Source organism: Lissotriton helveticus, chromosome 7 (genome assembly GCF_964261635.1).
Source record: "Lissotriton helveticus chromosome 7, aLisHel1.1, whole genome shotgun sequence".
Lineage (NCBI taxonomy): Eukaryota > Metazoa > Chordata > Amphibia > Caudata > Salamandridae > Lissotriton > Lissotriton helveticus.
In genome coordinates, this window is record NC_136068.1 from 1,266,398,949 (window position 1) to 1,266,413,752 (window position 14,804).

Consider the following 14,804-nt stretch of genomic DNA (forward strand, 5'->3'; position numbering starts at 1 on the left):
GCTTCAACAGTTTTAGCATGATGGATGGATTTGTCGCATGTGCCACATAATCCATCATTAGCTGAATATAGCTGAAGATTCTAATTTAAAAACAGTTGCTACCTCAAATGGTTAAAAAATAACTAAAAAGGCAGTGATGTATTGCAAAGGCCCATTGTAAAGGTTGACTGGTCACCTTCCGTTGCATATTACTATATTTGGGTGTTACGGGTACGAATGAGGTGCAACCTATGACCAGAAAGTGTTAAAATGTGCAAAAATGAGGAAATAATATGGTAATACTATGACAAAATTTGCAGCATTATGCTGCATAAATTCCCTTTTCTTGCCATATAATTCAGTCAACCCTGCAGCATAATATGGCCCTCCATGCTGCATAATTCCAGCGGCTCTGCATATAGTAGCTATCAGTATGGATGCCATGTGACTCCTACACCTTGTAGCCCTCCTAGTCTTAAGTAACATTTCCCATATATTGATTTGCATACTTGTATCAGTCATTGTCTCTGAACAATAAGTGAGTGAGCTAAAGCGCTCAACACCCTACATTGGACTGAGCAGCACCATAAAATAATTGACATACACATGGGCGAGGGTCTATATAGCGATGAGGGGCACCATAGGAGGTGGATAGTGAGGGAATCTGTGCAGAAGGAGGTCTTTGGTGAAGGGGTGTAATGAAGGCTGAAGGCCTCTGCATCCCCCTGCAGTGCAGGTGGGACAACACTTCAAAGGAACTGCACACTGTAAACAAAATATCATATGAAATACCAAAACGGTGAGTTGCAAGATTGTCTCAACTTAATATAAACTTATTTTGACGTATACTTATGTTGGTTGTCTATTTACTTATTTATACACTATTGTACAACCTCCTCTGATGTGTCTGAAAACTTACCTTTTGTCCCAAATTATTGTCCTGAATTTTGACCCTTTGTCCTGAATTTTTGTCCTGAATTTTGTCCCTTTGTCCTGAATTTTTACACTCACTGTCCTGAATTTGCCCCTATGCCAGTTGGTCACCCTAAGTGCAGACCTGACAAGACATTAGGATATTTTCTTATCAGTCATTGTGCCTCTTGGGCAAGTGCTAACACTACTCTTCTTGCCTTTCAGCGGACTCGTACATCTCCTGTGCCACTCAGCCCAGTGGCAGCGGCGACACCGTGCTATACTTCTCTATGCTGAATCTAAAGCGGCACACCAAGGACTCCTGTCATGCACTGTGCTTCCAAGAGGACCACTCACACTATGGCCTTGATCAAGAGGGCCACTGTCTGTGCGGCTCTCTGGGGACCGACGGAGCTCGGGCGGTACACATGACGGCCACTGAGGAAGTCTGCAGAGCTGTTTGTTCCAACACCATGCAGAGCAGCATCTGTAACCGGACAGTCATTCATGCCGTGTATCCCGTCAAGGTACGACCAGGTCCAGCAAGGCATGTCAGGTGCTCCTTCAGTGGGGCTAGGAGACGGGATCGAAACAGAATGAGTGAATGTTTCATAGAGAGGTAGAGGGCATACTCAATGCAAAGTCAGGAAGCCATTGCCTCAGTTTGTAACTGCTCTGAGAATATAAAAGTGAGAGAGAGAGAGAGAGAGAGAGAGAGAGAGAGAGAGAGAGAGAGAGAGAGAGAGAGAGAGAGAGAGAGAGAGAGAGACTATTATTTTTGTGGGAGTCAGAGCCATGGTTTAGAAGGAATAGGGACAGCCGTGTCTGTGATGGAAGGACTCATTTTTGTGTTGCAGATACCCGCATCTGGAGATGCTCCAGCAAAGAAATTTCATACACACTTCACCCTCCTCCGGGATTTTGGAGTGCTCTCTTACCCTTTATTCTCTATACTTACAATGTTCACATAGTAGTGATTGCAGGGTAATACTCCTTTTCATTAAATACTAAAGAAGTATACCCACTCACTCATGTATCAGTGTCTGTAAAATATTTACCATGTGTCCTGATCTTAATAGTAAATTGGATTGGAACTGGAAAAGTAGGTTGGGGTAATCGGCTGCAAGTCAGTCAGCCCTCAGCTGTGAAGATCAGTAGTGTCCTCCACACTCCCAGACATCTAGAAGGAATATCGAAGATCAACTAGCTCCTTCATCTTCATTTGATTTTCTTCTAAGATCTGTTAAATTGGTTTGCTCTTCTGGTTACCTTGTTGTGAACGCTTGTCAGCATTAGCCCATCAGCCCAAGGCTTGTATTTATTTGCAATGGGAATTCAGAGACAAAAAATGTCTTGTGTGTGAGAGAGCCATAGTCAGGAAACGATTATATCTAAAGGCTAATTTACACTGAGAGTCTCTCCTTCCTCAGATCAGGTGGGAATTAAGGGGCTGATTACGATGGCGGTGAATCCGTGACCGCCGGGCCGGCCCTGAGGCCCGGCGGTCGCGGATTCACTGCCATCACCCTTAAAATTCCCACCGCCATATTAGGATGGCGGTGGGAAGGGAAAAGGTACCGCGGCGGACGAAAAGACCGTCCGCAGAGGTCCCACAAGGTAGACCTGTTCCGCCCGCCTTGCGGGACCAGGTACAGGGGTTTAATGGAGGTGGTGCCGTGCAGGCACCGCCGTGGGTATTTGGATGCCTGTCTTTTGCGACGGAGATTCCACCGCAAAAAGACAGGCGGAAAATGCCTTCGGCGGCCCGTTGCGGACCCCCAGGGGGGTGGGGGGGTGGGGTGCTGCACGTGGGGGGTGCCTATGGTTCCCCCCTACATTTGCAAGTACAAGGTGGCAGGCACCGCACAGTTCCTGCCACGTTGTACATTCAAATGTAAAACATGTATTTTTACATTGTGGTGGGTGCTGCCACCCGCCACAATGTAAAAATACAGGATGCACCCGCCAGTGTGGCGGGCGCATCCTTATTTGTTTTGCAGGACCGCCGCACCTATGGCGGGTGGTCCCTTTTGCACCACGATGGCGGGCAGACTTTGTCCGCCCGCTATCGTAATCGGCCCCTAAGATCTTGTCTCAATACTCCAAACCACCCTTCTCTTGTAGAATCAACATAGCTCCAGCCAGAGGGCTTATCATCTGGAATGTGGTGGTCATACCACCCACTAACCCCTAAAATGTCACTTGAGAATCATCATTATGCAGGATTATTCTGTAATAGATTCACATGATTGAAAATAAATAAGTTTCCTAAAAATTATTTTTGCCTCCTTTGTGTAAAGACATGACTGTAATAAGACAAATATATGATGTAAATCAGACCCAAAATTATGGGCGACCCTGCATCATCTTCAGATTTTGTTTTCCAATGTTGCAGACTGACTCAACTTTGAGCAGTTCCAAAGGGGTTGGCTTTGGAGGTGGGTGGTAATGGAAAGTCCCCCAATTCTGGTAGGAAATACTGCATGCCGACGAAAATCCATTTATGATTCTACCTGTGGATTTCGTTTGGTTTTTGACTTCCTTAAAAATGGAATGATTTTAAATTAATGTCCCTTTCTACAGAGGATTATTGCATTTCGACTTAACTTGTCATATCCTCTCAGTTTCACTTCCAGTAGAATTGGTTGGCTCATTCTCCATTATAATGGTCCTGGAGCCTTCACTTACTTGGAAGAAAGTTGTTTGTTCAGTGCAATTGTTCCCAACATTTATTTTTAAACAGATTGGACATGGTTTTCTTGGCACATACATTTGATGTGGGTTTTATGTCTACATCACCTTTACTAGCATACGCAATTGTGTACAGAGAGTGTGGAATAGAGCTCATCCATACTAATCTCTAATTGCTGAGCTCTGTTTTCTAAGTGTTTTGAGTACATGGGCTCACTGCCCTTTATTGACTGAAACTCACACCCTACTAGTCAATGTTAGTAAAAGTGGGTAGGAACGCACTGCTTGCATGTAACCGTGCCATTACCCTTCTAGTCAATGTTAAAATGCAGGGTCTTGTGTGTAACTTTCTTTGGCTTCTCAGGATCTCATTTCTCTTGCCCATTTATTCCCTTTTTGGTGTCTGATCGTGTTGCCCTTCCGATTCTGTTTTGATTGCTACACCTAGACCAGCTGAGAGTGTAATTTCTTTCATTAAGAAAGTGTCCAATGTTTCAGTTGCTACAACCTGCAAGGGTGTAACCCCCACCTGAATCTCACTTGCAATGGAAGCTATTTCTCCTAAGCAGCCACAGCATTACTGTCTGTTTTAACTTTCTCAGACCTCAGACAGAGTTGAGAATAAACTTGCGAGACCCAGTTATATGAGTAGAAAATCTGATTTATGAGACCAGAAAATACATGTTATAAGAATTTGTGTATTCTCAAATTTCATAACCTCTCAAAAACTATTTTACATCATGAAGGAGTTTTTGTGTACTTCTGCTTCACATACAAAAAGTTTGCTTTATCTTTTTAAAGCAGCTCTATTTTCTTTATTTCTGAAGGAGAGAATATTTGTAATCATGTCCTTGCCCCTCAGTCATGTTTCTCTGCTCCTGCTTCTGATTTCACCCTGCTTCCTGATATTCATCCAGTTAACTCTCTCTCTCAACAATCAATCTGGATTCCTGGACTGCTGGGCTGTCAACTATCTAATAAAAATGGCCCAGATGTTATCTCCCCACTGTGGCACCTTTTAATCCATTTCATAGACACAATATGACCTCTTCTATATTAAAAAAGCATAGCTTCACCTCTCTTTACAAAGGCCTCATTGGAGCCCCTACCAGACTCTAATGTATCACTTCCTCAATCCACTTCCCCCTTCCATCCACTGAATTGTGGGGCCCTGTGTTTTTCACTGCCTAACTGTGTCCTTTAGCTGAATTAATGCATTTGTTTGTGCTTTGGCCTTTACATCAATGCCTGTGATACCCAGATCTTCAAAAAATTATAAAATGTCATCAGCATATGCTACCGCATTACATGTATCAGATTTGAATTGTATCATAGCAATGTCTCCTTTGGATCTAATAGACTCTAGTAAGGGTTCAAGTAGAAAGAGTAATGGGTTGAGAAGGCATCTTTTTCTCATTCCTTGACTAAGAGAGAAATATTGTGATGTATTTGTCTACTTATCTGAAGAAGAAGGAAATATTGTGATAACGAGCTAACAGATTTGACTCTTACTACAGGAGAATCTTACAACGCCATTGCCATTTGGATCAAGCCATCTCCATAATTCAATTTACACAGACCAAAATGTAGAAACAGCCACAACACTTTTTCGATTGCCTTCTCTGCATCCAACAGAATAACAGCCGTCTTGGAATTGAGCAATCTAGCGCTTTCAATTACAATTGAGCAAATCCTTGTATTGTCACTGGAGTGCCAGTTTCAGAGGAAATCTGTTCGTGCTGGGTGTATATATTTAGGTGGGATGTTTTTCAATGTATTTGTCAGTACCTTGCAGTTCAAAATAAAGAAGGAGGTTGGCCTGTAGTTTTTACCCGTAGTTTTTATTGGTTAATTGTGTATCTTACCATCATTAGGTACACTGACTATTATGGCCTCCGATGTCAAACCTTGAGCCTGACCAGACTTTGCAAAGAGTTGACATAATCTGAGGAGAGGACCCCAAATCTGATCCCAATGCTCTCAATAGAAAGAGACCGGGCATCCATCAGGAACTAGGGCATTACAGCACTTCAGATTTGTATTACCTACTTAGTTTCAAATACCTCTAATGAACTATACAGCATTTGTTTGTTTACGTCTGATATACCAAGGAATCTAATTTCCTTGAGAAATTTGTCAAATATGTCCTGAGAAATCCTAGAGTTTAAAACAAATAACTCTGAGCGATGCAAACTAAAAAAACCTCTGCAGTTGCTTGTGATTTCGTATGTGTTATACCATTATCGACTTTAATGGTAAAACTTTAAGTATGCAGCAAGAATTTTACCTGCTTTATTGTTGTCCAATAATTTTAGTACATGTTGCTTGTTAATCTGTGGTCCCACCCTAAAGCTAAAAATATGGTTATATTCATATTTTTTCTTATTTAAAGTATCTAGTAAGACATTGCCTTGTGTGTGTATGTATTGGGACTCTATATGCTCATTCTCACTCTCCATCTCTACAAGTCTCTCATTAATAAATGTATTCCTCATGACTATAAGACTAATGAGAAGTGAAGCTTTATTGGCACCCCACAGAGTTTGTGTGGAAGAACCAGAGTTCACTTTCTCCTCCAAATAATCAGTTATTGCTGCCTTAATAACGTGCAAGGATTCCTGGCCCCTAAGTAGTTATTTGTTTAGTATCTAAACTCTTCGTGTCTCCTGGTTAGGGTCCATTCACTATTGTGACTGAGATGCACACAGGATCCAAAATGTCCAGGGGTTCAATATAAGCCTCTTTAATTTGACTGATATGTTTTTATCTCTATCATGCGGTGGTCTATTCTTGAGTACGTTTGACGGGACAAGGGAAAAGGTTAACTTATTTAGGTGATCCAAGGATTGATCTCTCAGCTGCCCCCATCAATCACTAAGATAATGATGGAATTTTGGATTTTGAAGACCTCTACATTCTGTCCAGACTGACAAATAGGACTTTTGTTGGGTTGCTGCCATTTCCCTTTCCAGCAGTCACACTCCTCCCCCTCCAATTGAATAATAAGTTAAACATTAATTGGCAAATTAGTCAAATTCATTCAGTCTTTATATTGGCTGCTTTCAATTGTGTCTGATTTTGTGAAGATCTTCTCTGTGGTAATCATGTTCGGATTTTCTTGGACTTGATTTCCTATGAACCTTCTAAGCACAGCATGACCCCCTATGACTTCTTGCTACTATGAATCCTTCTGACCATTAACCTTTTCCTATTGTTGGCTTTATTAACTAGCAGCAGTGATGGATCTTTGGTGAAGTGACTTAAAACAAAGCAGGATATGTCTTTTTCATTAGATAGAGGGCACTCGGGTCCCTGTCCTCACCTAAGCCCTTGAAGAGAAACCGCTGTTTCCGTCTCCCATTCAAGATCACTTCCATGCCAAAGTATCATCAGAGCCTCAAAGGATATACCAAGGACACTCAAAAATGGACGAAGGGAGCTCCACTCAAGCCATCCAGTGGAGCTCTGGGTTTAAAGTGATAGAGAGAGGTCCATCCAGTGTCCTATGGAGGGAGATCTCACATGAGACGGCAAAAGACAGTCTCTACAGTATGAGTCAGGAAGACCTCTGAGTCAAATGGATAGAGACCTCTTCCTCCTCAGAAAGACTAGGGTGAGTCTGGAAGTGAGGCTAAGGAGACAGGCAGCTCTGTATTACATCAGACAGCACTACCTTCCTGTATATTCCAGGGAATAGTGATTGGCTCCCGCCTGGGTCATCCATGCAGCAACGGTGCTAACCTTGTTCTTTTCCTTCCCTCAGGCTGCCCTCATTACCTCAGCTCCAAGACACGCCAGCGTGCACCAACTCATCAGCTTCATGGTGGAGACCATGCTACCTGCAGCTGTTTACCACTGGAACTTCGGTGATGGAAGTGGGCCGCTGACCACCAGCTTGGCGCGAGTCAGCCACAAGTACGCACTCCCCGGGACATACCATGTTACAACCCATGCAGAAGTTGGCACAAAGACACTGAGAAGCCTGGTGATGGTTCTAGTGTCCATGCCTGTTGCACTTGTGGAACTGGAGTGCCCACAGGTGGTCGAAACAGAGCACAGCATTGACATCTGGGTTCACATCCAGCAGGGCAGCGACTTATTGGTTCTCTGGAAGATGGAGGCATCGAATGGGCGAGAAACCCTAGGTAAGGAGACTGATTAAATGCGTTGGGGGGCGCTGTGTTCTGTTCATGCTTAAGGCAGTCAGATCTGCCAAAGGATTTAGGCATTAACGTGTGCAAGCATAAAGGGCCTTTGAAGATCTCTGCACTGTGTATCTACCTTTCCCCTTATGCTTACTCCCTTCCATGTCTGCAGGGCCATTATATGACAGAAATCCAAACGACAGGCGCAGAAATATAAGAACATTGATAGTTTGGAGGTGTCATTCAAAACATCAAGAAGTGTTGTGTCTAGGATGAGTGGTAGTGAAGGGTGGCACCTCCTGGGTGGGTGAACAGTGAGGGGCGGCGCTGACTGCTAATTTTGATAGATGAGTTGTTTCACCATCCATAAACTTTGATGAATGAATGGTCCTTTTATCTACAGGTTTTATGCACAGACATTCATTTAAGGTATAACTTGAAGATGAAGGCAGCAAGGGATTATATTGCTTGATATAATTCATTGATTCTTTGATATATTCTGGATGTTATGTTTGGCCTTCGAAACTAGGACCCAGATCGAGTTCTAGATTGGGGAAATTGGAGCTAGCAAAATCAAATTTTGTAGGGTTCCAATATTGCGCAAATACAAACATAATTCACAAATAAAACGACTGTCCCTTAAAGCAAAACGTTTGCAAGAACAAAGTTGAGACCACATTGTACCACAAAACAAACTGCATTGAGACATTTAGTAATGTAGAGTTAGTTGTGACAGAATCGATATACAACCAATAACTACATAAATCGACCTTGCCATGAAAGAGTTTAAGCCCATGAACCACAGGGATAGAACACATTTAATCAAAACAAATTTAAACAAACATTGGCAAAGGCAATAGCTCTGGCAACTTTCTACTTGAAATTGCTTCTTTATTAATTGGGAAGTTTGTGTGTGCTTGGGAGGATATACAAATATGTAATCGCATGGATAGATGAAAGTACATGGATGGAAGAATGAGTGACTGATTCATGTAAAATTGATGAGTAAGAGAGCGCATTGTGTGTTTAGAGTTAGTGGTGACCTGAGTGTGAGATTATATTTTGTTGAATTATAGGCAACCTGAATAAGAAATCACACACATATTGGAAAAAAACGCTCAATACTCACTTTAAGAATGTGCTTTGTAAAGAAGTGTTGTTCAATCTGGAGCAGAAAGATTTTGGATTATTCATTCGAGGTAACCTTTCTAATAAAAACTGGCCCAGCTGGAGTCGAAGAAGCAGCCAGTATGTTATGTGGCTGCACCTCTGCCTGCCGCTCCTCCCCCTATAAATGGTGTTATCGGGTGAAGATCCTCACCTGTTAAAAATAGACCCAGTAAGTCATGGTCCAGAAACACCAGATAACTCGTAGTTGCCCACAGGGTTATTCCTCCTGGAGATACCTCTCCTAATGAGGGTTATGGGATTCACTTAAGCAGAGCATTCCTGGTGGTTGGACCTTGTGAAGACTGAAACTCATCGACCAGGGAATTGCTGCTTCAAGCAGGAAATGTTAGGGGGAACCTGGGGTTGGACTAAGAAGGCATGGTGACAAAGTGACTATTGAGGTGCCCCTTTCCACTTTTCTTAGACTGCCCTTAAATTCCTCTCCAGATGAGCCAATGTTTCCTCCCATCCCTCTTCCTGTCCTGGACCTTGGACAGAGCAATTTGCTGGAATCCACTTACTGAAACGTTAGTCCAGCCCCGGGTTGAATACCCAAGGTGTCTTAGTCCTAACTCCCAGTTAGAGAAACAAAGGCCTCCATAGCCAAATGTTCTGATTAATCACTGCAGGTGGCCCTATATTGTATCTCGCCAGACCCAGCGTTTGAACCAAGGACCTTAGCTGGGATGTTTTGCTGGTTCTTAAAGTGGTAAAAGTGAAACTGCAAGCCCCAGGCTGTGAAGAACTGTTTGATAGGGTGCCCGGACAGGTTGTAGATGTCACACATGCCTGGGTCTGCTTGACAGCTGTTGATTATACTTCTCCTCCAAGATGCAAACAGTGCGCTGTTAAACAAATTCAAAAGGATGAAAAGCTAAGCTGGCACATTTATGAACTGAAGTTGTAAAATCTACAGTTTGAGCAACTCTGTGTAGCAGGCAGGTTAGCATCCTGTGATGTCGCTCCAGAAAGAGGGCTGTTTCCAACTGGAATGCGTTGTGTCAGATCTGAGAGTGCTATGTCTCAGTGCATGTCTCTGTTGATGTTCCAGTGAGGATGTACTAGTGCACGATGCAAGTCATAATGGCGGTACAGCAGAAACGTGTCGTGGACGGCTCTTCACTTCGATACTATGGTGCGCTGCAAAGCAGACTATATGTGCAATGTGAGCGCTCCATGGCTGCCTCAACACGGCCCGGTAAGAAGAGGTGCTTCGTAGGACATCTGGATGACTCAGGAACACTGGGCGGTGGAGCTTCTGTGCTGGGTATCATTGTCAGACAAACACATGGGGCATAGCAAGCATGGCAGCCACCGTGGAGAAGAGGAAATGAAAAGGACATATTAAATTGGTCCCTTCGCAAGAACAACAAGCATTGGCTAAGCCACTAGGTCTAACCTATGCGAGACGTATTGTCTTTGCCAATGTCTTGTAGCCAAGATGTAGAGCAGTGCGGCTGCTGTGCAGCATGGCTAAAAGTTATATGACGCAGCCAGCACTTTTTTAGGTCGAGCCTAAACAGCGCTTGCGCTGTAAGCGATCTGTTGTATGTGCTTTGTGGTGTCTGACTCCTCCTTTACTTAGAATTGACTTTTGTGTGTGCCATTAAAAAATGGTAGCCTGCAAATGACTAAAATGTGCTGCATGTCCCACCTTTTCTCTGAAGTTAACGCCCTTGGAGTATTGGGTCAGGGACGAGCAGCCATGCGCACGCTACAGCAGCGCATGTGAAGCCGGCCTTCACGCCCTTTGTCGGGAAAGCAGAAACGGTATAATTCCTATTGGCTACTGAGACCTGCAAAAATACACATGCACTTGGCACAGTGTTTAGTTTTTGCACTTCTTACTTCCGCCAGTGGGCGGGATGTAGTGACGTAAACAAAGATCTGCTGGCTTTACACTCATGGAGGAGAACAGGTTTTACTGAGTTCTATCTTCACTGGACTCCGTCCCATAACAGCTTCAATGACTCTGTCCTCTGCCGCTAGTCACCCGGTCTATACATTTTTAGAGATGCGTCACCTCCTGCTGCCTGCCTCTGTTTCTCCCTCCTGGACGCCTCGGTTCCCCATCCAGTTCCCACTGTCTCCTGAGGCTGCTGTGATGGGGAGCCCCTCATGCGCACAATCTCAGGCCGACCACCTCCGCTGCTCCCTTCTTGGAAGCTCCTACTCCAGCATTAATTCTGACCCGCGCTGCCTCTCAGAGCCGCTATGTGTTTGGTGAGTGTGACGTGTGGCTGTCAGCTGTCAGAGGTGCTGCCCACGCAATTACAGGGTGACAGGGGTGCAACAATAGCTGTCAGTTGGCCAACGTTATATGGTGACTGAATGGTTCACATATTGCGATTGGACTACAAGTCCCAGTATGCCTCCTTTTACACGGTTAAACAGGATTGGTTGAGAGCTACTCTCCTGCAAGGCTGGCAGATGACTCCAGAACCGTGCTTTACTTTTCTGGTATTTCAAGTATGTTACTTTGATTGGCTTAGTTTAAGTGAGCCAAGAATGCATCTCCAGACTTCTAGAATGCCCTAGGTTGTTGGTTGTTTGTTAACCGTGTCCTTGTGGCAGTCGACACTCGTGAAGATTCAGACCTGTGAACAACTGTTCTTAAATTCATCTGAGTGAGAGCTGAACCTACTGAGCTATTTGACCAGCTGCCTCTGACTTCAGCCACAGGCCTTACTTGCACCAGCAACATGGTCTCCTGGAGCGAAGGATGAGATGACCTGGAGGAGGTTAATAGGAGTTGCTAGTGGAAGATTATTGTATGCAAGACCATATTCTGGTTGTACGAAACAGGGTAGAGGGGTGGACGTAGGTTCAATGACTCGGATCAATGACTCGGATTACAGCGGGTAGAGAATTGCAGAGGCAAAAAAAGGACGGTGAAGGGACATTTTCTAGATAGTGCCTTGTTTTTTGTGTGTGAGTAATGCTTAAGTTTGTATATATGTGTGCAGTACTGGGGGGGGGTGATTGTTTTGTGTGTTTGTAGATTTGCTGGTAGGTCTGTGTTTATGTTTAATGTGTTTTTCAAGTGTGTGTCTGGTTGCTTACATGTGAGCCCCCCTGTATGGAGAGTCTGGATTCGAGCCCCCCTGCTCACCTCCAGCTAATATGTGGCTGAGGGTCAGTGTGTGCACAATGGCCATTGCCGGGCTGTACCGACTGTCCGGCAGCCCCAGAGAAGGGAAAATATGTTTCATAATGCCACCATCTCCTTAACCACCACCTTGGCACAGGAGGTATTTTAATGGCTTTCCCCGCCATCATGTCAGTGCCTGAGGCAAGTATAAATGGAAAGGAAGAGAAAAAAGTGTGATAAAATTCATTCAAGTGTAGGAGGGAAAGGCGCAGAGAGGCAACCAGGTCGTGCTTCACTGTAGTCTATGGTAATAGTGGTAAAGAAAGCCTCATTGCACTGTTTGAGGAAACTGATACAGAATGATTCACAGTGACTGATACAGTGGTGATGTGTGAATAGGTCACCTCGCCCTATTCCTAATACAGTTAATACAGTGCGTGTGATAACACTGTTAGACGATGTGCACGCCACTGCAGTGTAAAAGGGCAATGATTCTAGACTGAGTCACTTTCCTTTTATTACATGGGTCAGTGATCCTGGACTCTGTCACATTTTTTGTATTTATTTATGCGTTTTTATATAGCGCGGACTTTACCCGAAGGTGTCAGAGCGCTTCACAATAGGAACAGAACTGATACACGTGAACATTACAAGTGAACAAATTACAAAAGCAAACGTTACATTACATGAGGCAAAAGTGACAATCGTGAGCAAACAAAATACAAGAGGTAGCAAACGGTGCATTACAGGAGGAAAAAGTGACATGTGTGCAAGTTACAAAAGCGTACAAAGTACAAATAGAGGTATAATACTGCAATAAATGGAGGACACTCAAACACAAGAACAAACGTTACGTAGGCAATGGTGGCACTTGTGCAAGTATCGAAAGCAAACAAAATGTAAGAGGTAGCAAACAGTGTGTTACAAGAGAAAAGTGACGTGTGCATGTTACAAAAGAGTACCAAACACAGGTAAAAGGGTAGTATTGCAATAAATGGCAGACTCTCAAACCACAAGAACACACTGGGAAGGCACTTCCATAGTCCTGGAGAATAGAAATTTTCTCTGCTAAAAGGTCTTCCTTCAGATAATAAAGAGGGAATGAATTAACTTTGGAAGTGTCTAGTGTGTAAGGAGAAGAGCTACATGAGTCACAGCGCATTGCAGACTCCATGGATATTTCTTTCTTTTTTTATTTCAAAATATTTTTATTGAAAATAACTTTTACATATCCATAGAAAAAAACATTCTTAATACTTGTACTGGTCTTGCAAGATTGCGGCCTGGCGGGGCCTGAGAGAGAGAAAAAGACAAAAGGAAGAGAGAAAGAAAAGAGAGGGGGGGGGGTTTATCGTTCCAGGTATGCGTCGAGAGCTTCCCACATGTTCTCCTTGGCCGTATGATTTGCCGCCTTTTGCTTGGCGGTGATGTTATCTGCCCCCCGGAGGAAGGTTACCCAGTTGAACCAGCGCTTGAAAGTGGCTTTGCTGGTGTCCTTCCAGTTACCCAAAATCGTTTTCACTGCAGCCGTTAGTAGTACATCGACCAGATCTCGTACTTCTTTGGACTGGAGTTCTGTTGCTAGGAAGGCAGTGGCTGCCCCGGCTAGTCCTCTTTGTATCTTACTGCCCGTTATTGTGTCTATGACGTTATAGACCTTGCCCCAGAAAGCTTTGACTTTGGTGCACTCGTATAGCATGTGAGATAGATCTCCCGTGGCTCTCTGGCAGTTCCAACATGTGCTGCTATCACTGGCTCCCACCCTCCCTAGTTTCGCTGGTGTCCAGTGCAACCTGTGGAGTAACCAATATTTGGTTTGCGCTAGCTGTGGTGTGATTTTGTTTTTGGACGCTGTCATCCATAGTTTGGCTCTTTCTACTTCGTTCAGCTGTCTATGTATGGTCTCCTCCCAAAATGCCAGCGTCTTGTTGTTTAGGGTTGTGGTGCGTGGTGTAATTAGCTTGTAGATTTGTGCTGTTTGGTGGCCCGTCTTGTTTAGGTTGTGCGCGTATTGTATGATGGTGGGTGTTTGTTTCGTTAGTCCTGCTTTGGTGACCGCTGCTTTTATTTTGAGGAATTCGTAGAACTCCTTGTTAGGTAGGGAGGTTGTCTGCTGTAGTGCCGTGTATGAGAGTGGGTTGTTACCTGCCTCTAGTTGCGAAGGCGTGGTGATGCCTCTGCTACGCCATACCTTGCTATCTAGTGTTTTCCCTTTGTATGTAACTTTGGTGTTATGCCACAAAGATTCCCATTTGGTGCCTTTGATACTCACTGCCATTTCCCTGTCTACTCTTAACAGCGCTATCTTTGTGTTGTGGATTATTGCGTTTTTGGCTTCTGGGTGCTTGTGGGCCGTGAGGGCCATGATTGGGTCTGCGCCACCCAGAATACACCTTTCAAGGTCCAGCCACACCGGCATGTAGTCTGGCGTGGGGGCAATCCAGTGTAGCCCCTGTTTGGCCAGGGATGCCTTCTGGAAGGCTTTGTAGTTTGTAAGGTTCAGTCCACCTTGTTCTTTTCTGAGTCTGAGTTTCGCTAGGCTCATTCTTGGTTTTTTCCCTCCCCAGAGGAACATGTTGATGCTTTTGTCTAGGCGCTTGTGGAATTCGGATGTGAGTGTGAGAGGCAGCATGGAGAGCAGGTAGTTTAGCATGGGGGTGATCATCATCTTTATTGTTTCTATCCTTCCCCACCAGCTTATGAATTTGGGGCCCCATGTGTCTAGCTTGGACTTAATTTTTTTTAGCATCGCTTCCTCGTTATGGTCCAGTGTCGCTCTTAAGTCCCTACCAAAGAGGAGGCCCAGGTATTTTAGG

The 14,804-nt window shown here is 44.2% G+C and overlaps 1 protein-coding gene across 1 annotated transcript in view; it reads left to right on the forward strand.

Moving 5' to 3' along the window:
* Positions 1 to 14,804, forward strand: part of LOC144769444 (polycystin-1-like) — a 640,821-nt gene that overhangs the window by 25,228 nt on the left and 600,789 nt on the right. The window contains exons 2-3 of the mRNA XM_078653538.1: positions 1,117 to 1,418; positions 7,346 to 7,727. Of these exons, the coding sequence (XP_078509664.1) occupies positions 1,117 to 1,418; positions 7,346 to 7,727 (684 nt within the window). The remainder of the gene's footprint in view (positions 1 to 1,116; positions 1,419 to 7,345; positions 7,728 to 14,804) is intronic.